Source organism: Mercurialis annua, linkage group LG4, assembly GCF_937616625.2.
Source record: "Mercurialis annua linkage group LG4, ddMerAnnu1.2, whole genome shotgun sequence".
Classification (NCBI taxonomy): domain Eukaryota; kingdom Viridiplantae; phylum Streptophyta; class Magnoliopsida; order Malpighiales; family Euphorbiaceae; genus Mercurialis; species Mercurialis annua.
This window is the reverse complement of record NC_065573.1, coordinates 29,952,119-29,975,210: the sequence shown is the minus strand read 5'-3', so window position 1 is coordinate 29,975,210 and position 23,092 is coordinate 29,952,119. Positions and strand designations below refer to the sequence as shown.

The 23,092-nt window shown below is 37.8% G+C and overlaps 3 protein-coding genes across 3 annotated transcripts; 2 read left to right on the top strand and 1 right to left on the bottom strand.

Moving 5' to 3' along the window:
- The first annotated feature begins 11,251 nt into the window (after nt 1-11,251).
- LOC126677576 (uncharacterized) lies at nt 11,252-12,998 on the top strand. Its single transcript, XM_050372264.2, has 3 exons — nt 11,252-11,399; nt 11,867-12,121; nt 12,321-12,998. Exons 1-3 carry the CDS (start codon nt 11,355-11,357, stop codon nt 12,783-12,785), a joined length of 765 nt encoding a protein of 254 aa, XP_050228221.1. The 5' UTR covers nt 11,252-11,354; the 3' UTR covers nt 12,786-12,998.
- A 98-nt stretch (nt 12,999-13,096) lies between these two features.
- On the top strand, nt 13,097-14,564 carry LOC126677575 (uncharacterized). The gene is made up of 3 exons (XM_050372263.2): nt 13,097-13,400; nt 13,651-13,986; nt 14,144-14,564. The coding sequence occupies exons 1-3, from the start codon at nt 13,347-13,349 to the stop codon at nt 14,426-14,428; spliced, it is 675 nt and encodes a 224-aa protein (XP_050228220.2). The 5' UTR covers nt 13,097-13,346; the 3' UTR covers nt 14,429-14,564.
- A 5,185-nt stretch (nt 14,565-19,749) lies between these two features.
- LOC126677574 (AAA-ATPase At3g50940-like) lies at nt 19,750-22,934 on the bottom strand. Its single transcript, XM_050372262.2, has 3 exons — nt 21,841-22,934; nt 20,740-21,081; nt 19,750-20,373 (listed from the first exon to the last, which is right to left on the bottom strand). The coding sequence occupies exons 1-3, from the start codon at nt 22,753-22,755 to the stop codon at nt 19,921-19,923; spliced, it is 1,710 nt and encodes a 569-aa protein (XP_050228219.1). The 5' UTR covers nt 22,756-22,934; the 3' UTR covers nt 19,750-19,920.
- Between the last annotated feature and the right edge of the window lie 158 nt (nt 22,935-23,092).

Sequence of the window (23,092 nt, the reverse complement as noted above, 5' to 3'; positions counted from 1 at the left end):
TGACGAGATCAAGACTTATTTAGTCAAGCCTTCAGTCATGATGCCCCCTAAGCAGGGACAGCCGTTATTGTTATATATCTCGGCAGCCCACGAATCGTTAGGATGCATGTTGGCACAGGAAGATCAAGGAGTCGAAAGATCGGTTTATTATCTGAGTAAAAGCCTAACTGACACAGAAATTCGATATTCCACTATCGAGAAGCTATGTCTGTGTCTTTATTTTACATGCTGTAAATTAAGATATTACATGCTTCCGGTAGTGGTATATGTTTTATCTCAAACGGACGTGATCAAATACATTCTGTCTCGACCTTATCTGAGAAATCGGCTTGGAAAATGGGCTATTGCAATGTCAGAATTCACTTTAGTATATGTTCCACAAAAAGCCGTTAAGGGACAAGCACTAGCAGATTTTTTAGCCGATCATCCCAACATCCCGATCAAGGAAGTAGCTTGCTTCGAGCCAATTCCGTGGAAGCTTTGGTTCGACGGATCTAAAACTAATAAAGGGGCAGGTGCAGGGATATTAATTATCTCGCCGCAAGGCTTGGTTTTTCGAATGTCTTTTTCGTTAACATTCCAATGCACCAATAATCAAGCGGAGTACGAAGCGCTGATCATTGGATTGGAAATCCTGGCCGAGCTGGGAGCTAAAGCAATTCAAGTAAAAGGAGACTCCTTGTTAATTATTAAGCAAGTTATTGGCGAATTCAAATGCGAATCAGACGTCTTGATTAAGTACTGCAACAAAGCCAAACACCTCATGGATGGTTTCTCCGAAACATGGATAGAGTTCGCGGAAAGAGCAGAAAATGAAGAGGCGAACGACTTAGCCCAGCATGGAAGTGGATACAAAATCATGGCAGGTTTTGAGGTTATTGAGAGAACAACGCCTTGTCTTCATACTGGGGGCATAATACCAGATGACTGCAGATCGGCATATCACTTGGACACGACAGCCGATTGGAGGAAAGAATTGATCGACTGGTTTACACATCCAGACCCGGCGAATCGGCGAATCAAAATGTTGGCCACCAACTATGTGATTCTAGCTGACGAATTGTATAAACGATGTCGTGAAGGTTTATTGTTCAGATGTGTAGGACCAAAAGAAGCTATGTTGGTCATGGCTGAAGTTCATGAAGGAATCTCGGGGGCACATCAAGCTGGACCAAGAATGAGGTGGTTAATACACAAATACGGCTTTTATTGGCCGAAAATGGAACAAGATTGTATCCGATACGCCAGAGGATGTGAAGCTTGTCAGAAATTTGGACCGGTTCAACACGTTCCAGCAGACGTATTACATTCAATCATCAAGCCATGGCCATTTAGAGGATGGGCAGTAGATTTGATCGGCAAGATTTACCCACCATCGGCGAAAGGACATACTTTCGTGATCGTCGCGACAGATTATTTCACGAAGTGGGTAGAAGTCAAGCCATTGAAATCGCCAACACAAGACGAAGTAATCAAATTTTTCAAAGAATGTTTGATTCATCGACATGGCCTTCCAGAAACTATTACGACCGATCAAGGAACTATGTTTACCGGATCGGATACTATAGCTTTCTCGAAAGAGTACGGTTTTAAAATGATACATTCTACACCGTATTATGCCCAAGCGAATGGACAAGCAGAAGCTACAAACAAATCTATAAAGAACTGTCTGTCCAAAATGATCGAAGAGAATCCAAGCCAATGGCATAGAATTTTGTCCGAAGTCGTTTGGGGGAACAGAATATCCCAGAAATCGGCCACCGGCACATCTCCATTCCGTTTGGTGTATGGATATGACGCAATGTTGCCTATGGAGCTTGCTGTACATTCTGTACGACGAAAGAGACAACATACGATCTTAAAAGATGATTATGCCGATAAAATGATCTTAGAAGCGTTAGATCTCGATGAAGAAAGATTGGAAGCACTTGACCATCTAGAAGCGCAAAAAAGGCGAGTCGAAAGATCGTACAATAAACGAGTCAAGGGTAAAATTTTCAAGATTGGAGATTTGGTATGGAAAGCGATTTTACCACTGGGGCATAAAGATCGACGTCTTGGAAAATGGAGCCCGAATTGGGAAGGACCATTTCAAGTAATACAAGTCTTGTTAAGTGGCGCTTATGTCTTGACAGATATAGATGGAGAGGTGCATAACAGGTCAATTAATGGTCAATACCTCAAAAAATACGTTCCTAGTTGCTGGGAGGGTATAAATAAGGAAACCTTCCGAGATGATATGGAGTGATCCCCTTACGGTCAAAACGATATAAGGTTTTTTGATCGGCCGAAACGATATTTTACAAGTTCTTGGATGGCCGATTAAACCTGATGCGACAGTTGGAAACCTTTTAAATGCCGAACAATCACTATCTATGTTTCGGAAATCCAGCCGAATAAAAGATGTAAACAAAAAGGAATGAATAAAATTATTTATTGTTCGGCAAATTATTATTCTTTTGCACCAAAGATCTTGAATATAATCCTGTGGATTGGCCGATAGAAAATCAGTTTTTATAAAAACCATCGGCCAAAAAAGTTTTTGTACAGATCGGCCTTATTGATCGACCTTATTGGCTTCCGAAAAGTCAATATGTTTCTTTTTAGTTTTTCGCTGTCTTGAGCAGTTGAATAAAACGAAATTAAACATCATATGCCGATCTAGTTTACAAACGCTAAAACACATGGTTTGTCAAAATCCAGGACAACACCTGTTCAAACTATGGCAAAATAAACATTTTTGTTACAACGCAAAAAACAGAAATGATATCAAACTCATACAACGCCGATCACACGGCGTTAAAAAGATCACCGACCAAGTTCCTCATCTCACTATATCCCTTGCAAGCATCGTCATACGTGGCTTGATCGGCCTTCAGCTCATCCTTAATAGAAGATCGGCGCGCAATGAGTTGTTTCGCCTCGGCTACAGTCGATGTGAACTTGGCTTTCACTGGTAGATGAAGTTCTTCCTTGATTGCTAGCTCTCTTTGAAGTTCTTCAATCTTGTTGCGCAACTCCTGTATCGCCTGGGTCGAAGCATCAACTTCAGGAGCCATTTTCTTCGCCTCTTCACGAAGACGGTCGATCTTCGTATCTGCTTCCTCCTTCTTCTTTTTCTTGCTCTCATAAGAACGGCGTATCGACCCGCAAGACTCAAGTGTTTCTTTGATAGCCAAAAAGTCGCTGTTAGCAACAGCTATGGCCGAATGACCATTGGGGTTGATGAGATCGGTGTTCGGAAATTTGGCTAAGAGAGAGACCGCCGATCGCAATTCCTCCATGTCTTGATCATTCTCAAAAACCTTCAATCCTTTTGGCTTCAAACGGCGGATCACTTCAATCTTGGCATCAAGTAGAAGGAGAGAGTCATCACGCTCACCGGATTGATCACTACAATCAGAAGTGAGGTCGTCTTCTTGTAAAGAAGTTTCTTTCTCAACGTCAGAATTTAGGATATCATCCAACTCTTCAAGAGCTGTCTTCTGCAAGAACGAAAAATCCAAACAATTGTCAAGCGAAGTGCTTAATACAAAGGATTGCAATATTAGAAATGTAAACATAAAGACATACCACTTGCGCCGAAGCAGCAGATGAAGGATGACTCGGGATGATCGGCACAGTGGGAGATCGGTTGATAGTCTTGGTCGACGACGAAGTATGAGTGCGAATGGTGATCTTGGTCCGATTGCTCTTTTGTTGCTGCGGTTCAGAAGCAGGACGGATGGGAGACGAATCGTCGATCGGCAGCAAGTCCTCTTCCTCAACCAAGTTGCGCACAACGGGAGTTGGGACGTTTGGATGGTCAAGAGGAGGGCTGAAATCAAATGGCATCTCGTCTTCGTCGATCAAATGAGGAGTGTCATTAGCAACGGTCTTGAGAGCTTTCGGCTTCACGGCCGCTTTCTTTGGTTTACCACCAGTGTGAATCGGACGCTTCTTGGATTGTGAGGTTGCTTCCGAGGTCGATCTCGTCGCGAGAGATTTGTTCTTAACAGTCTCGATAGCTGCATATACATTTTTTGATCATAAGTAAAAGTTGAACAAGTTTATAAAAATCAAATAACGGAATTTACCTCGATCAACATCATTACCTTTCGCTTGCTTGGATGGATCGCCCTGCAAAAGAAAAACATCTTCGTGAGAAGCTTTGCGTTTAATGGGGGGAAGATAAAAATCATGGCGAGCCAACACTTCTGCAACCGAATGGGTGAAATGTCGGTTAACGAAATCTTGCCACCAGGAATCAAATGATGGATCGGCTACGGGGTGACTCTCGGGATACGGGATAGTCTTGCACTGAACAAGGTATTGTTTGTTCAACAGAAACAATTCTTGTATGTCGGTCATACTTGCCAATCTCGGTCTAGAACCATCTCGTTGATTCCAATCTATTTGGAATGGGCAAGGCAAGCCTTGAGGCCGACCGAACTGGCGAGCATAATAGTGAGCAAAATATCCTTCGCAACCGCTAGACAAATACGTAAGTCCCAGAAACAAATTCCTGGCTCGGAATGCACTCATCCAGTTGACCCACCAAGAATTCTTTTTCTCTTGATTCACTACTCGAAGGTCGGTTCTAAACCCATATCCGAGCCACAAAGGAGGAAGTGTCAATAACGGGCAGAACAGTTCTGGAGATCGGCTATCCGTGGTAGAAAAGAAACTGATGACTTGATCGACGGTAGACATGAGTGGTCGACATTGTAGCAAGGTAAATCCGTGACATGAACCCTCAACACGGTCGGTAAGTTGCATCAATTCAGGAAAATACATAGTTAACCACATCTGAAGTACCCAAATTGGACCACTTGGAGCTTTATGCGAGCTCGGATCGGCACATGGAATCATCTCGTGCAAGCCACGGTAGATCAAAGCTAGTATATACTCCCCAAGATTCAGTTTTACTCCGTCGGCAAGGGCAACAGCGATCCGTTGGTATTCTTTGGTTACTTTGTAAGCTGTAGAACATACCACGAATTTGCAAAGAAAGTAAGTAAGAAAAGCAATATGTTCTTCGCGATCCGGAACAGGGGTGGTTTGTTGGCGATCTTTCAAAAATCTACCAAAATTCAGAGACGACCGTGCCGGACCCGTGTCAAGTGTAGAAGCAGTGGGAGAGAGTTCTGGAGTAATCCTGTGACCGGAGATAGGCACGTTGAGCATACATGAAATGTCTAGCAAAGTGATCGACATCGGACCAAACTTGAAAGCAAATCCGTTTATTGATCGGGACCAAAACAAGGCTGACCCCAGCAAATAATGCCTATAGCACGGCATATCTATCTGTGCGAGTGCAATAAGATCAGCGATGCCAGCAGTAATCCAAGAGGCTTCATAAAAAGGTTTCAATCTAGCTACCCAAAGCTTGAAATCCGAAGAAGGGTTCGGCCAATTTCTAAATTGTTCACCAATCCAAACGGAGGCATGATGATCGACGGCAAGGCGTGACGGACAGTGGTCATGGAATGGGAGAGCAATTTCACACAGTCGAGATGGTTGTGTAAGTAAAGGACCAACATAAGTTTTACGGTTTTCGGATAGGATTAATACCTCTGCAATGGCGGTTGATGCTTCTTCACGATGGCGAGAGATCTTGTCATGAATCTTTGCAGTGATGTCCGGATCAACACGAGCCATCCTGGGAAATAAGAAAGCCAGCACTTGAAGATCGGCGCCGACGGTGGCTTGCAAGGAGTGAAAACTTGTTTCGGTGGAAATCTGCAAAAAAGACAAGAGGATCGGCAGGCATGACAATTGGCTCGTGGCAAATTTAGATAAAACTCTCAATCAAGCCATCGCGAAACATGTTCACAAACTGACTTTATCAACAAAAAGACCGAATAGTTCCAATGATAGTCTACAAAACAAATGAGAAAATCGGCGTTACTTACAAAACGGATGAAGGATCGGAGACGGTTTGCTGTGGAAAGGAACACGATCGGCAGTGGTGGCAAAAAGTTAAAGATCGGTAAAAACTTGAATTAAGTGGATCGGTCGCCTTCTTTTATCTTGTTCAGAAGCAACAGTTGATTATCGTGGCCGGAGGAGATGATCGGCAGAGAGAGAGGATCGGCGTGGCTGGAAGAGATGATCGGCAGGAGAGAAGATTGGCGTGACTTGATACAACACTTGAAGCAACGAGATGATAGCCCGTCTTGACAACACGCGAGAGAGACGATCGGCAGATTTCAAGATCGGCAGATTTCAGATTGCAAGATCGGCAGATTTCAAGATCGGCTGAAGGTGATGATCACTTGATGATTTTTCGGCGACGGATTAACTTCCAGAATAGACGAGATCGACGGAATCACAGTGACGAGTTGGCTCGGCAGAATAGAAAGATCGGCGATGATGTTCCGGCTCGGCAAAGTTAACAAGATCGGCAGAGGTGGCAAGTCGGCGAGACTTCAAGATCGGCAAGGCTTTGGTACGGTGATCGGCAAGTGAACATGGCGATCGGCAAGTTTTGGTGCGGCGAGGTTTCAAGATCGGCGGTGAGATAATTGGCGGGTGTGAGGTAATAGCAAATCGGCAAGCCTCATTTGTTTATTGAGTTTAGGGTTTGAAGTTTCCTTTTATAACCAAAAATGAGAGTGATGGAGAATCATAAGAGGAAATAAGTATTTGGACATGGGCCTCTTTTGAGAACAAGCCTACAATTTAAACAATATAGGCTTGTTGGGGGCATTGTTGACATCGGCCCAAAATATGACTATCAAGTGATGGGCTGCCAAGAAAGAGAGCATAATGAGCTGTAATGGGACCGGGCCCATATTAGCTATTTTTATTGTCTTTTTATTTTAGTCTTATCAGATTAGGGTTTAATTAAGTGTTTTAGTTTTAATTCGCTTGTTCTTCCTATTATTAGGGGATTTGTCCCTATAAATAGTGATTGCTATCAAATTAATAAAGTCTACACAATTTCATCAAAAAACACAAATCAAAGCTCAGGCTTTTCTATCTTAATCTCCGGATTAAACCCTTAACTTAGGAGTAGTTGGAAATCAATCCCGCTTAGGTTCCTTAACCTCCGGAGCGATACTGATAATTTTAGTTTAGTTTGTTACTATTGTTCTTTTGCGTGACCTGGTTGAAATTCGAGTTTCGATTAAAGCATCAAACCGAAACAGTTCCCATTATCAAATTCAAAGATTTGAGTTTGGAAGTTTTTCCTGCGAACACAAGTACTAGTAAGGATGTGGATATTGCGTGGGACATGCATCTTAACAGTGAGTTTGATTTTCTATTTCAAAGTTATCAAGAAAACGGTACTAAGAGGACAGTCAAAGGGATTACAGTTACAGAACCAATGTATTCCAAGAAAGCCAAGAAACAAGAAAATGAAGCATATTTCGAGAATTTGGAAGCAATTCTCAGAGTGCCTCTGCGTATGAACTTCAAAGAATTCGACGAGAAGATTGGCAGACGCATCATTCAGAATAAGAGATTCGAAGGATTAGAATCCAAGATTTTCGCATTGGTAAATAAGGATGAGCTCAAAGAACTCAAGAACTATGAAAAAGAACCACAGAAATGTTTCCTGGAGTGGGCTAAAGAATTTGACCGATGGGAATACGCCTACGATGATGATGCACAGATTTTCCTTTGGCTAAGAGATCGAGCAATGATCATTGGGTATAATCTATGTTGTGTGCTCGTCAATGTTATGTTTTTCATGTCAGAATGGATGTATGATGAAATGCTGGAGACCTTTCTTGTTTTCCAAACCTCACTCGAATGGGTAGTTAACGATGAAGGCTCAGTGGTTATCCTTAGGGTTCTTGAAATTCTTGAAATAGCCGATAGAGAGTTGAGGAAGAAGAAGAAGAAACAAACCGATAAGATTACGAACAATCTAACTAGAGGAAAACAGGTGATGACAGTGAATAAAGAAAGTTTTGTTGATGGAATTGTTCTTGCATTGCTTAAACAGTTTTTTAGGATGGAACTTGTGTGGAGGGTTTTTTCCCATTAAATTGCCCCTTAAATATGTTATTCCCAAATGGTGTCCCCTTATGGAATCCGCAACTATGACTTGCGGATTCATTATGAATCCGCAAGTCATACTTGCGGATTCAATGACCATCCCTTAATCACATGATTAAGGGTGATTAAGGGATGGTTACCAATCATTGGGAGACAACTTTTGTCTCCTAATGATTGGTGTAATCATTAGGTTAATGATTGGGCATTTAATGTCCAATCATTAACCTAAATTATTTTTAAAAAAAAAAATTCAATAAAAATTTATTTAAATATATACCTAATAATTGAAAATTAAAAAAATATTAAAATTAAATATAAATTTTAATATTTGTAATAAATTAAAAAAGTTATTTTAAAATTCGAAAATTTGTCAATTTTATCCTATTTTGCATTTTTATGTTTTAATTGTACTCTGAAATATTAAATTAACGTTTATGTCATTTGAAAAAAATTTAAAAAAACATTCTCCGCGTCTAGCATATATTAATTGTATGTTTTTAAAATTTATTTAAATTTAGTTAAATTAATTAAGAATTTAAATTAGTGTTAATTTGATTATGGTTTTTAGTTAGTTTTTAAAAATAAAGGACTTACTTGAACTTTTTTGAATAAAAAAGAATTTAATTTCATCTTTAGACTTAGTTAATTGACAACACTTTTCAACGTCGGGGTGAAATTGAAATATTTTTTAAAGGTGAGGGTTTTTTGAGTGATTAGGCCTTTTAAAATTGTTTACAAATTTGGTACAAAATACAACAAAACTAATCACGAAATCGGGCCGATTTTGAACCACCGTGATATTCTGCTCCACCGGGGGAGTTCACAATTTGCCCACCATACCATATCAGAAACGATATATTATGTCGACATTACTAACAATAAATAATTATAACAATTATGACTTTCTAACATTTTTCTAAAAACATATAATTAACTTCAATTTTAACAATTACAGTTCTCTAATATTTTTTAAAAGTTAAATAAAATAAAAAAAATTATAACATTCTCCTAAATTTAACTAATCTCTAACATTTTATTAAAATACAATTAATTTTTATAATTATACTAAATTCTTTAATTTATTACATTTTTCTAAATCATATTAGGTTTAAAAAATTTATCAGCAATTTTTATTTGATATCAATTTTAACAATCATAATGCCTACCATTTTACCAACATTAAATAATAAATTAATATAATATAAAAATTAGTGTTGATAAAATTATTAATTTATTTCAAATTTTAAAATAATATTATTTTTTTAATTTATTATAAATATTAAAATTTATATTTAATTTTAATATTTTTTAATTTTCAATTATTAGGTAATATTAAAATAGATTTTTATTAAAATTAATTTTTTTTAATAATTTAGGTTAATGATTGGGCATTAAATGCCCAATCATTAACCCAATGATTACACCAATCATTGGGAGACAAAAGTTGTCTCCCAATGATTGGCAACCATCCCTTAATCCCTTAATCACCTGATTAAGGGATGGTCATTGAATCCGCAAGTATGACTTGCGGATTCATAATGAATCCGCAAGTCATACTTGCGGATTCAATAAGGGGGCACCATTTGGGAATAACATATTTAGGGGGCAATTTAATGGGAAAAAACCCCTTGTGTGGATGTATCATGGATTACCAGACTTGAAGGATGGATTAACGGGTGCTATTATTGAATTAATGGACAAGGAAATTCGTGCGTGTGAAGATGAATTAACGGCGGTAGCATCGGATATGGCAGAAATGGAAGCAGATTATATGTTTGGTATATTTGATGCACCAAGTCTCATGGAAAGTGCTGAATGTGTTACAGTGGATGCAACCGTACATCGAGTGTGGGAACAACTTTGGTACTGATGGATTTGTGTTAAAACTCGGATTGTTTTTGCTCTTAGTTTTTGTCTAATTGATTCAATAGAAGATGTGAATCTGTGTTTTGTAATGTGAATGATGTTTGGGTTTTTTCCCAAATAATTGCCCCATAAAAAACTAATTCCCAAATAGTGCCTGCCGCTTGAATCCGCAAGTCATACTTGCGGATTCAAGCAGAAATCTCCTTAATTACAATTAAGGAGACAATTAACTGATTCCCATGTCAGGGGTCAAACTGATTCCCATGCGGGAATCATACCTGTCTGATTCCCATGTGGGAATCAGTTCTGATTCCCGCATTTGATTCCCATGCGGGAATCAGACATATCTGATTTCCACATGGGAATCAGACTAAATGTATCCGCAAGTATGACTTGCGGATACATTTAGATAAATAGCACCCGGGTGAGCTGAAAACAGCACACCCGGATGCTATTCTGCTTATTTTTTTTTTAAATCTTTATTCAATTTTTCGATTTCAAGTACATCCTATAATTTACAAATATCGGAGTTAGGCATTAACAACGGACAGCGTATCGAAGCTAGGCGTTAACGACGGACAGCATATCGGAGCTAGGCGTTAACAACGGATCGAGTGATTAAGGGATTCTGACTTGAATCCGCAAGTCTGACTTGCGGATTCATGGATAAATCCGCAAGTCTGACTTGCGGATTCATGGATAAATCCGCAAGTCTGACTTGCGGATTCATGGATAAATCCGCAAGTCTGACTTGCGGATTCAAGCCAGAGGCACCATTTGGGAATTAGTTTTTTATGGGGCAATTATTTGGAAAAAAAACCCAATGATGTTTTGGGGCTTATGTATGCTGCCAATAAGTGTTTCTAAAAATTGATTCAATATTAATCGAATTAAGTTCAAATTTGAGAACTCCGAGTCAACGGCTGAATTGAGATGAATAACCCAAAATTAAGTTGAACCAAACTGAAAATAGTCGGTTGGTTTTAATTGTAAAATTTTAAATTTTTTAGATGGGTTTGATTTTTAATGTTACAAAAAAAACTTACATATTTATAATTTTTTTTAAATAATAACAATGTCTTGTATTTAAATGTATGATATATTACAATTTTAAATAATTAATTTTTCTTTTAATATTATTTATTAATTAATTTTTTATCTTATTTAATCTGTAAAATTTTAAAAAATTATTTATATACATATATTAAATCAAACCGAACTAAAACGAACCAAATAACGCAAACTTTAATTTTTAATTCAACTTGGTCTTTATTTTCTTCGAAAACCGAATGTTTTAATATATTCATTGCCGAGCCGAACTAAACCGACCGATGCACATCCGTGTCCAGAAATTATCAAGTTGGCGCCTTTATTTCCCTCCAAAAAGATAAATTTGCTTTAAATAAGAAAAAAGTAGAGCTGAAGGTGGTAGTAGTGGTGGATTAGTTAGTTTCCAACTAAAATTTCTGCTCTCTGCTTTCACTCCATCTAATTAGCTGATGCCTCTAAACAAGCGAAGGACCATCTCAAATCCTTCACATCTGGTAATAGACTCTTTAAAATTGTACACTTTTTTTTTAAATCGTCTCTAAATTAGGGTTTGATGTTTGAACGCGAGATTCGCCCAATTAAATAACATTTTCATGTGTTTGATTTTAATTAATACAGTTAGTGTTTGATTTATTTTAGAAATTTATTTATTAATTTTATTTTTTTAAAAAAAAATTGGTAGTTAGTTCTTTAGCAAATGGAAGAAAATTGAGAACAGAATTGATCCAAATAAAGGGTTATCATTTGTTTGGCTAAATTCTACTAGATTTTTTTTTCTTTTAGCTATGATTGGGTTCAAACACGGACAATTTTAAGACGCAAATGAGCTGCACGGCTGCACCTAATCGAATTTGAAGTAAAATTCTAGCTACATGACATTGGAAGTTATAGAGTTTATATATTTTCTGTTTAGATCGATGTGCTCGCTAGGTTGATAAATATTGTTGCGTGATAATCGCAGCCTAACGAAGATCATACTGAAGAAGATATATGGTCAAGGCCAAACTGGCCACCGCAACTGGAGAAGGTCTTGGTGGAGTTGCTGGTCGAGCAAACGAAACTATGTGACGAAGAATGGGAGCATGTGACCCGAAAGTTCAACAATAAGACAGGTCTCAATTATGATAAATTGGAACTGCAGGACCAGCTTGCGCTGCTGCAGAAACGGTATCAAATCCTTAAGCCATTCTATCATGTCTGGCAACACTACTCAGAGGTGCATTACTTGACTGTAATTCTTTTATTAGTTTCTGTTTTCGTATTGTAATTGTGAGTAACGTGTATATATTATTAGAGCTTTTTTTTCAATTTGAATAGAAGCAAGTGTATCTTAGCATTAGTGTGGTTTATTCGTGTTGAGAGTTTAACCAATTTTAGAGTGTTTCTTGAGCATTAAATGTATTTACAATTTGCAGGCACATCCTGAGATTAAGCCTTACGAGAAATGGGGTTGTCCAATATTTGACGAACTATACACAATATTTACAGATCGTGCCTTTAGTGCTGCTGATTTGAGGTCACACAGTAGCCATGCTAATTCACGCTCTAATAAGAATGCTAATCATTTGAAAAGATGCAAAAATTCTGAGTCAATAGGGAAGTCAACGGAAAGGGTGCATGCCACGGAAGATGTGAAAGGGTGCATGCCACGGAAAAGCTCACAGTTGAGCTCGGGGGAAACTAAGATGCCCGAGTCCTATAACCCATATTCTGTGAGCCATTGCGTTACAGTTATGAACCGAATGCAAGGTCTTGACCGCGGCCTGTACTTTGCTGCGATTGATCTGTTTGAAAATGCACGTTGGAGAAAGATATTCATGTCACTAAAAACAGAAAAACGGTTGGCCTGGTTGAAAGCAATGGATCCCAGCGTTTCATGATAGGCGCAGGCCTCAAAGCATGCACTCTACTCACTAATTTTTGTTGATGTGAATTAGTTTTAAAAGAATGTCCTATTTTGCTTTGTAACTAGCATTTCGGTGAGTACGCAGAATATGAACTTTAGCTACATTATCAGTTTAACAATGATCGAACTCAATTAGTAAGTTTTGCACATATTTAATGTAGCCATGCTTAGTTTGGTATTTTATGCATCGATAGTTCCACATGATCGTTTTGTACTTGGCCTATAAATTTTTAATGTGTCTTACCAAGTTACCATCTAACTAATGAAATAACCTCCATCAAAAAAAAGTTCATTAGGGTCCAAATTCAACACCTAACCAGACGTGAAGGTCCAATATGTACATTTAGCCTTGTTTTTACCTTTTCTAACCTCTGTTTTACTTTTACCGAGTAGGTACAATTGAAAATTAGAGTTGGCGCCTTGGCTTCCCTCCTTTATAAATCCAAATTCCAAATTGAGTTTCTAGTTTGTTCAAAATTGAACTCTGATAAAAAAAAAAAAAATCTCATCTTATCCGTTCCAATAGCTATTCGCCATGCCTGAATCAGTATCAAGGAAGCGAAAAACCTTCGTTAATTCTTCCGCTGCGGTAAGCTCAATTTTACACTTCCTGTTCAATTTTGATTTTCTAATTCATCCAATCAGTGCTTAAAATCCTCTGATATGCGTTTTAGGAAATTTAACAGTGTAGATCTTACAGTTTCCAATAATTGACAAACTAATCTAGCAATTAACGATCAATTACTGAATCACACAGCTATTCAATTTCGCTTCAATTTGGTTTGAAAAATTGATTAAATATAGGGTTTCTTCATTATAATTGTTGAATTAATGATCAGGCCAGTCGAGACCAATCAGGAGATGACGTGTGGTCAAGGCCAAACTGGCCACCACGCTTGGAGAAGGTATTTGTAGAATTGCTGATGGATGAGATGAATATCTATGTAGATGTATGTGCTACTGGTTTTAATGAGAAAGCATGGGATCATGTGACTCAAGAATTTAACAAGGAGACAGGTCTCCATTATGATAAGATGGAACTGAAGAAACACCTTGCTCTTTTGAAGAAACGATATCGAATTGTTAAGCCATTGTATGATCACGGTGGTTTCGGTTGGGATTATCGTCGAAAGATGGTTGATGTTGATGATGATGTCTGGAAAGAATACATTGAGGTGCATTGCTTAACTAAAAGTTTTGCTCTTTGTGATTTTATGTTGTAATAGCTTCGATTTCGGAGCTATTTCTCATATCGTGGTGTTTTTCCCCAATGTTGGGAAATAACCCTTTAATTCTCCTTGTGCTGTGTCTTAATGTACATATGTTTTGCAGGTTCATCCTCAGATTAAGCCTTATAGGAAATGGGGATGTCCAATTTATGAAGAGCTATGCACTTTATTTACAAAGCCAATAGCAACTGGAGAGTATGCCATGTCTCCTGCTGAATACGGTTTATACAGTAGCAGTACTAACTCGCGCTCTCAGGCTAATGTGAACGGACGCAACAATGCCCAGTCGGCAGGGCACTCAAGTTCAGGTCCGAACAAGAGAAATGCTAAAGGAGCTACGACGCCAGGAGAAAGTGCATTACCTGTACAATTTCTATCCTACTGCTGATTCTCACTATAAGCATTGTGGACCTCCCTCAGCTGATTCACTCACCTGTATAGCTGGCTTTCTATTTTAGCCATTCACGTGACAATTCTGTTTTCTTGGATCCGTTGCAGTCATCAGCAATTCTTCCAGCTGTCCTTGATTCCTTTTGCAATCATTTTAGATGTAACGGTTTTATTCCTCTTTTGTGTATAAATAGAGGTCCTTCTCCTCTTGTAAATAATATACTGAGTTAATATATTTCAACTCATTATCAGAGTTTTTCTCTCTTAAATATTTTGTTCATGGTATCAGAGCTGTTCTCATCCAATTTGTATCTTAAATGGCTGAAACCACCTACAACCCTAATGGTGATCCTTATCATCTTCAAGGATCTGATCATCCTGGCATGGTGCTTGTCACAGCACCTTTGAATGAGAAAAACTATCTCTCCTGGAGCAGATCAATGAAGATAGCTCTGGGAGCTAAGTTTAAACTTGGTTTTGTTGATGGAAGGCTTCTTATACCTGAAGAAAATAATGATCAGTTTGAATCCTGGACTAGGGCCAACTACATGGTCACCTCCTGGATCTTGAATTCAATATCTAAGGATATTGTGGATGGATTTCTTTACACCACTACTGCAAAGGAGCTTTGGGAAGAGATAGCAGAGAGGTATAGAGAAAGTAATGGTCCTTTGTTGTATCAAATTCAGAGAGAAATAGCTTCCATGAATCAAGGTAATGACTCTGTGGCCAAGTATTATACTCGTCTTAAACGCTTATGGGATGAATTTGCTTGTATCCTGTGTCTTCCTCCCTGCACATGTGGTGCTGCTAAGGCTATTTCTGACTTGTATTCAATGAATAAACTGATGCAATTTCTTATGGGGTTAAATGATTGTTTTGATCACACAAGAAATCAGATCCTGGTGATGGATCCCTTACCTACTGTCAACAAAGCTTACTCCATGCTTCTTAGTGTTGAGAAACAGAGAGAAGTGCATACAAGTTACAATGAAAAACTGGAAGTCACAGGGTTGTTTTCCAAAACTCAGAATTATTTCAAAAAGGATAACACATCCAAAGCTGCAGCCAAAAGGAAGGATAAGGAGAGCAAATTCTGTGATCACTGTAAGACCAAGGGACATGAAAAGGAGACTTGTTTCAAACTCCATGGAGTACCAGATTGGTTCAAGGAACTCAAAGATCAGCAAAAGAAAGGAGGCAACAAGAACATGGTAAATATGGTTGATTCTCCTCTGGACTATGATAGCAGCAATGAATCAAAGGGAGACAAGTCTAGCGATATTGCTAATCTAGTTCAGATTGAATTAATGAAAATCATGAAGGATGGTAATTATGCAAATTTTGCTGCTCTCAACAATTTCTCAGGTAAACCCTCTTTATATGCCTTTGCATTGAGTACTGCTACCACAACTGTCCTTGGTAAGAATTCCTGGATTCTTGATACTGGAGCTACCAACCATATGACTGGTATAAAAGAATTGTTCAATGATTTTAAACCACCTGCAAACTCTATACCTGTATACTTGCCTGATGGATCTGTTAAAAAGGTTACAGGCATAGGGAACATTAACTTATCTGATAGAATGACTCTGCAGCAGGCCCTCTATATTCCCAGTTTCAAATTCAATTTATTATCTGTTCATAAGCTTACTCATTCTGCCAAAATCAAATGTATATTCACGCCTCATGATTGTATTCTGCAGGACCTTCAGACTAAAGAAATTCTGGCCATAGGAAAACCTCTAGGGAGTCTCTACATTCTGGATATTGATAGCTTCAAATGTAAAAAAGAAAGGTCTCAGTCCTCTTTAAATTCTCATGTTTTAAATTGCAATGTTCATACTTCAATCAATGAAAAGAATATTTCTTCTACTCATCTCTGGCACAATAGACTTGGACATTGTCCTGTTAACATTTTTAAACACATTGGTATTTTAAATAATATCAAGTTTCAAAATATTGATGAATGCAGCATTTGTCACAAATCAAAACAACAGAGAACACCTTTTCCTATCAGTACCACAAAAGCTTCGAAATTTTTTGAACTAATTCACCTTGATGTTTGGGGACCTTATAACCAACAAACCATTGAAGGCACAAAATACTTTCTCACCATAGTTGATGATCACTCCAGAGCAACATGGACTTTTCTGATGGCTCATAAAAGCCAAACAATTTCCATTTTTATCAATTTCACAAACATGATCCTTACTCACTTTAACAAACAAATTCAAACTGTGAGGAGTGATAATGGAACTGAATTCACAAATTCTGAATTTCAAAATCATCTTTTAAATAAAGGGATCATACATCAAAGGTCTTGCCCTTACACACCTCAACAAAATGGCATTGTTGAGAGAAAACACAAACATTTGCTACAAGTAGCTAGAGCCTTAATGTTTCAATCTGGATTACCAAAAAAAATTTGGGGAGCTTCCATCCTCATGGCTACCTACATCATAAATAGACTACCAACTGTCATTCTCTCTTGGAAAACTCCCATAGAACTTCTCTTCTCAAAACCACCTGACTATACCAACCTTAAAACCTTTGGTTCTCTATGTTTTGTGACAAATACTCTTCCTCAAAAGGACAAATTTTCAAAAAGCTTTTTCATGCATTTTTATTGGTTACAATTCTGGACAAAAGGCTTACAAAGTTTATGATTTTGAGAAACACAAAATTTTAATGACCAGAGATATAAAGTTTTTTGAACATATTTTTCCTTATAAAAATGGAACTATCAATATCAGAGAATTAGATGATTCTGTCCTTCCTCTTCCTCTCCCTGACATAGACATTCCTGATTCCTTAGGTCCTGCTAATCCTCCCACTTTCCCTCTTCAAATTCATTCTCCAACTCCAGTTTTACCTCCTTCTAAACAAAGTACTAAGACCAAAACAAAACCTTCCTGGATGTCAGATTATATCACCAATTTAGCAGTAGGATCACTTCATAGTACCTCCCTTACTCCACAAACCTTTCCTTACATCTCCACCAACAATCTTGCTTCTGATTACCTTTCCTTTCTAGCCAAAATGTCTCATGTCACTGAACCTCAGTCTTATAGTCAAGCTGTTTCTGACCCTAACTGGATCACAGCTATGAATAATGAGTTATCTGCCTTAGAACAAAATCATACCTGGGAATTAACTACTTTACCTGCAGGAAAGAAAGCAATAGGGTCCAAATGGGTGTACAAGATTAAATTTAATGCTGATGGCTCTGTTGACAGATTTAAAGCAAGACTTGTTGCTAAGGGTTTTAATCAAATTGAAGGAATTGATTATTTTGAGAGTTTTTCTCCAGTTGCTAAAGTAGTTACTGTAAGGATTTTTCTTGCTTTAGCAACTGCAAAAGGTTGGCCCATCCATCATATTGACATTAATAATGCTTTTCTGCATGGCTTTCTTGATGAGGAAGTTTACATGTCACCTCCTCAAGGATACTACAAAGCTCAGCAACATCAAGTTTGTCAGCTTAAAAGATCTCTTTATGGTCTTAAACAAGCCTCCAGGCAATGGAATGTTGAATTTTGTGAGAAAATCACTTTGCTGGGTTTCAAACAGTCTGATCATGATCATTGCTTGTTTATCAAGGGGACTGCATCATGTTTTACTGCCTTACTTCTATATGTAGATGACCTTCTTATAACAGGCACCTCTGAGTCTGATATTGCAGCAGTGAAAAACTACCTTGATGCAGAGTTCTCTATCAAAGATTTGGGACATGCTAAATATTTTCTTGGTCTGGAGATTGCCAGAGGTCCCACTGGCACAATTATCAACCAAAGAAAATATCTGCTTGATATAATCTCAGATACTGGACTCTCTGGGGCAAAACCTGCCAAAGTTCCCTTTCCTAAGGGTCTGAAACTCACTGTTGATATGGGAGAACCTCTACCAGAACCAGATCAGTATAGAAGGTTAATTGGCAGGCTTCTATACCTGAACATCACCAGGCCTGATATTACCTACTCAGTACAGCAGCTCAGTCAATATGTTCACCAACCCTGTCATACACATTGGCAGGTAGCTTTACATTTAGTCAGATACTTAAAGGGTTCTCCTTCTACTGGCTTATTTTACAAAGCTGACTGCTCTCTTGATTTACAAGCCTTCTGTGATGCTGACTGGGGTTCCTGTGTTGACACCAGAAAATCATTAACTGGTTTTTGCATTTTCTTGGGAGATTCCCTCATTTCCTGGAAGACTAAGAAGCAAACCACAGTCTCCAAGTCTTCTGCTGAAGCAGAATACCGCAGTCTTGCTACCACAGTGTGTGAACTCCAATGGATCACTTACATTCTAAAAGATTTTCACATCTCCATCAACACTCCCATTTCTCTCTACTGTGACAATCAAGCTGCCATACATATCACAGCTAATCCGGTCTTTCATGAGCGTACAAAACATTTGGATATTGATTGTCACATAGTAAGAAATCTTTACAAAGCAGGGTTCATCCATCTTCTGCATGTTTCCTCATCCAGTCAAACTGCAGACATCTTCACTAAAGCTCTTTCAGCTCCACAATTCAGCAAGCTACTCTTCAAGTTGGGATTGTATGACATTCATCAATCTCCAACTTGAGGAGGGGCTGTACAATTTCTATCCTACTGCTGATTCTCACTATAAGCATTGTGGACCTCCCTCAGCTGATTCACTCACCTGTATAGCTGGCTTTCTATTTTAGCCATTCACATGACAATTCTGTTTTCTTGGATCCGTTGCAGTCATCAGCAATTCTTCCAGCTGTCCTTGATTCCTTTTGCAATCATTTTAGATGTAACGGTTTTATTCCTCTTTTGTGTATAAATAGAGGTCCTTCTCCTCTTGTAAATAATATACTGAGTAATATATTTCAGCTCATTATCAGAGTTTTTCTCTCTTAAATATTTTGTTCATTACCGATTTCAGGAGGAACTGACTTTGATGATCCATATTCTATAAGCCACTGCATAATGGAAGTAAATCGAATTCAAGGTGTTGATCACCGCCTATATAATGGTGCAGTTGAATTGTTTCGGAATGCCCAATGGAGAAAATTATTCATGTGTTTGAAAAGTGAGAAACGATTGGGTTGGTTGAAAGCAATGCAATCCAGTGTTTGATCATGCCAGTTCAATATGTTTTTTTTTTTTTTTTTGCTGTTCATTTTGGTTTAGAAAAGAAGTTGGATAGTGCAGTTGATATGTTGTTAAACAGTGTTTTGCTGATGAACATTTGGATCAGAAATGAAATATAGTTACATAAATTTCTGCCCTGGAAATATCTAACTTGGGAGGTGGTTCATGATTCGAGTTTCATGTGAAATTGATGTGAATCTGAAATGATAATGCCTAATTGCAATTGATACTATATTCTATTGGGCTAAAATTGATTTTGAGGTGTTGATAAGCTTTTTTAATCTGGCTTGGCTTATTTTATTTCTTTTTCTCATCAACCTTACTAGTTTTTCCTTTTCTTTTGTTACATGTTTGAATACTACAAGTATTTTTTGTCTTGACCATTTTCAGTCTTCAGTTGTTCAACTAGTGGCGTAGCCTCGATAATCTCATTCAACCTCTTACTGAGCCAGCCAACTTCTAGTCGAACTGATTCAAGATCATGCACAGTAAGTAACATGGACTTTAGCTGCTCTTGTGCTATGTTCTTTATTTCTGATGATTGCAGCTTCAGGTAGATGCCGCAAACAATTTCCAAGAAGGACGAACGGCATTGCAGAGAATGCATTGAGCATTTGGCAGCAATATCTCCATGCTCTGACAGAATATTTTCAAGGATAGTCTTGAATTCTTCCTTAACTGTATACTTGAATTTATGTCCGTTCTGATGGACATTATCACCGGAATCAATGGTCTTGGAGGATTTCTGAGAGTGCTCATCCTTCTGATTGAAACAGTCTCGGTCTTGTTCTGAGGATTTCGCTTCTAGTTTCTGATAAAAGCAATTCCAGCATCAAATTTTGATATCAAAATAAGTAAATTGGTAGATAGAGAGTTGTACATTCTGCAAGCGCCTTATGCTATAAGTGTAAATTAGGTTCAAATCGAACCTAATTGATTTTATTTTATTTTTCAAAATCCAACAGAACCGATATATAAGAAATGTAAATATTTTCAAACCAAGCTGAACTAGTCGGTTACTCAGTTTGTTTCGTCCTTTTGGTTCCATATGTACCAAAACTGGACTAAATGTTTTTTACTTTAAACAAAAGTGAAATTTTTGGTTCAGTTTGGTTTGATTTTTGTACATTCCTAATCTCTTATGCTACAATATCATATTTCAAAATTTAGGATTTACCATGCTTTCTAGAAATCTGATCAAGCCATTTAGAGAACTCTTAGCGTCTTTTGTTTTCATCAGCTGACCGGCAACGTCAGCGGGGCTGACTTGAACCTCTTTAATGAGCTTTTCAATGCAAGAAAAGAGACGATGATCCGAAATACCCAAGTAACTGGATGCTAGCTGCTTGAATGTGGAAAATGTGCAATAAGATAAGCAAATGTGCATGTCCATTCGACCAGCTCTTAGCAACGCAGGATCGATTCGATCTTTATAGTTCGTAGTGAAGACGATAATCCGTTCATCTCCACAGCAGGATAATAGGCCATCAATTGCATTCAGAAGTCCTGATAGTGTTACCTTGACATAACAACAGTAAACATATACAGATTAAGAAAATTTCCTTTATAAAGCTCAAACTCCTATTTTTCTTGTTCGGTTACTTGACCGCTGTTGGGGCTCGAACTCGAAATTTACAGTTCTCGTGATGATTTTCCGGTACTTATAAAAAGACTTATTTGTGAGTGTTTAAAATGATTTATTTCATTGCCAAATTTAAATTTCTTAACACTGTTCAATTATATAATCTGTAAAATGACAGATTTTTCATCAATGTCAATTATTAGGTGACAATCCAAGTATAGTTTTATTACCTATAACATATTCTGCACGAAAAATATCCATTGAATTTGTAGCCAAAACAAATATAGATCGACTCCGTTTTATATGGTCAAATTTTGTCTATAATCAATAGGGCTATCAATATTCAAATTCTAGATTTTTCAATAAGCTCCATACCATTTCAAATAATTAATCAACACAAATTCACAAGATGAGACTCGAACTATAATTTTATTATTTTCAAACTAGTCAAATCATTTTCTTTGAAATTTTTCTATAAGAGTCAAGACATAATTATAAGCTATGTAGCACAGAACAAGACAAGGACAAGATGAAACATTATTTTAATGTTTTCTATGTTAAAAATAGATTTTATCATCCGGAACGCCAAGTTTCGGACACGTTTTTTAAATAGAAAACGTCGAATGAAGTTTCCGTGCTACTTAAATTACAGTAAAAAGGAAAAATAAGCAGAAGATGGTTAATTAAAAAACGAACCTGAGGCAGGCGAGAAGAATCAGATGGATGATGATCCTGAGCTTGACGATTATGCAACATAACAGAGCAATCAATATCCTCAACAACAAGAATGGATCGATTGGACATATGAAGCAACAAATTCTCAAGTGCAGAATCAGAAGTAATAGCCGATAAATTCAAACTATAAATATTAAAATTCAAATAATTAGCCATAGCAGCTATCAAACTTGATTTCCCAGTTCCTGGAGGACCATATAGCAAATACCCTCTTTTCCAAACTTTACCAATCTTCTTATAATACTCTTTTCCCTTAATAAAATTATCCACATCATCCATCACTTGTTGCTTCATCTCACCGTCCATCGCCAGAGTCTCAAATGTCATCGGATGGTCCAGCTTTATCCCTTTCGAACTCCACCCATCCCGTCCGCCACGTGTCGTGTAAAATTTCACCACCTTATTCACATCTTGAATTCTCTTCGCCGTTTCAAGAATGTACGGCAGATACTTGTTCTTCACCAACTCGGCGAATCGTTTATGGAATCTGAGCTGATACCACCGTAACTCGAAGTGTAGAGCTGAGTTAACGTCGATGTAGTAACACCACTTCATCGGAACTCCGTCGTAAATATCTGTGATTTCTGAGTTTTTGTCGAGTCCGTAGGTGAGTGTTTTCATGCTCTCGCTCTTGCCGACGACCACCCGCGGAGGCGGAGTTGAGTTGGTGGAGGCGCTGCTGCCGAGATAGGTAGCTAATGCGTTAAAGAGATGATTTGTTGAGCCTTCGTGTGATTCTTTAACGACGACAGTGAGTTCGGAAGAGAAACGGCGGGTGAATTCGAGTATGTAATTGCGGACTTCTGGCGGAACGAAGTCGTTTATGGAGCTACGGAGGATTGCAATTGATGCTAACACTGATAAACTGGAACCCATGGATCTTTAAATTAAATGATATAATTTGGTAGATTGGATTTTTCATAAATCTCTCTTATAGTAATTCTAATACACTGCAGTGTTCTTGTGACAATATTTCACCTTAGATCATGTCTAAGATATAAAAAGTTACTAGTATTCAAAATTATGTGTGGATGATATAAATAACTACTACATTATATAACACTTATAAAAAAGTTGTATGTAATAATTTGTTTAGTTTTGATGTAGGGGAAAACAGACAAAAAGAAATGACTCAGCCGAACATGGTGACTGAAAGATGAGTAGGACTAGCTATTTCCATTCACTTTCGGCTGTAGAAAGGGAATTAAAGTTA

What these genes read in the sequence shown, in the direction of transcription:
- LOC126677576 (XM_050372264.2), top strand. Translation starts at nt 11,355, where the DNA reads ATGCCTCTAAACAAGCGAAGGACCATCTCAAATCCTTCACATCTG. An exon ending in TCTCAAATCCTTCACATCTG is followed by an intron (nt 11,400 to 11,866) that starts GTAATAGACTCT and finishes TGATAATCGCAG; the next exon opens with CCTAACGAAGATCATACTGA. An exon ending in TCTGGCAACACTACTCAGAG is followed by an intron (nt 12,122 to 12,320) that starts GTGCATTACTTG and finishes TACAATTTGCAG; the next exon opens with GCACATCCTGAGATTAAGCC.
- LOC126677575 (XM_050372263.2), top strand. Translation starts at nt 13,347, where the DNA reads ATGCCTGAATCAGTATCAAGGAAGCGAAAAACCTTCGTTAATTCTTCC. An exon ending in TCGTTAATTCTTCCGCTGCG is followed by an intron (nt 13,401 to 13,650) that starts GTAAGCTCAATT and finishes ATTAATGATCAG; the next exon opens with GCCAGTCGAGACCAATCAGG. An exon ending in TCTGGAAAGAATACATTGAG is followed by an intron (nt 13,987 to 14,143) that starts GTGCATTGCTTA and finishes TATGTTTTGCAG; the next exon opens with GTTCATCCTCAGATTAAGCC.
- LOC126677574 (XM_050372262.2), bottom strand. Translation starts at nt 22,755, where the DNA reads ATGGGTTCCAGTTTATCAGTGTTAGCATCAATTGCAATCCTCCGTAGC. An exon ending in ATTCTTCTCGCCTGCCTCAG is followed by an intron (nt 21,082 to 21,840) that starts GTTCGTTTTTTA and finishes TGTTATGTCAAG; the next exon opens with GTAACACTATCAGGACTTCT. An exon ending in TCAGATTTCTAGAAAGCATG is followed by an intron (nt 20,374 to 20,739) that starts GTAAATCCTAAA and finishes TGCTTTTATCAG; the next exon opens with AAACTAGAAGCGAAATCCTC.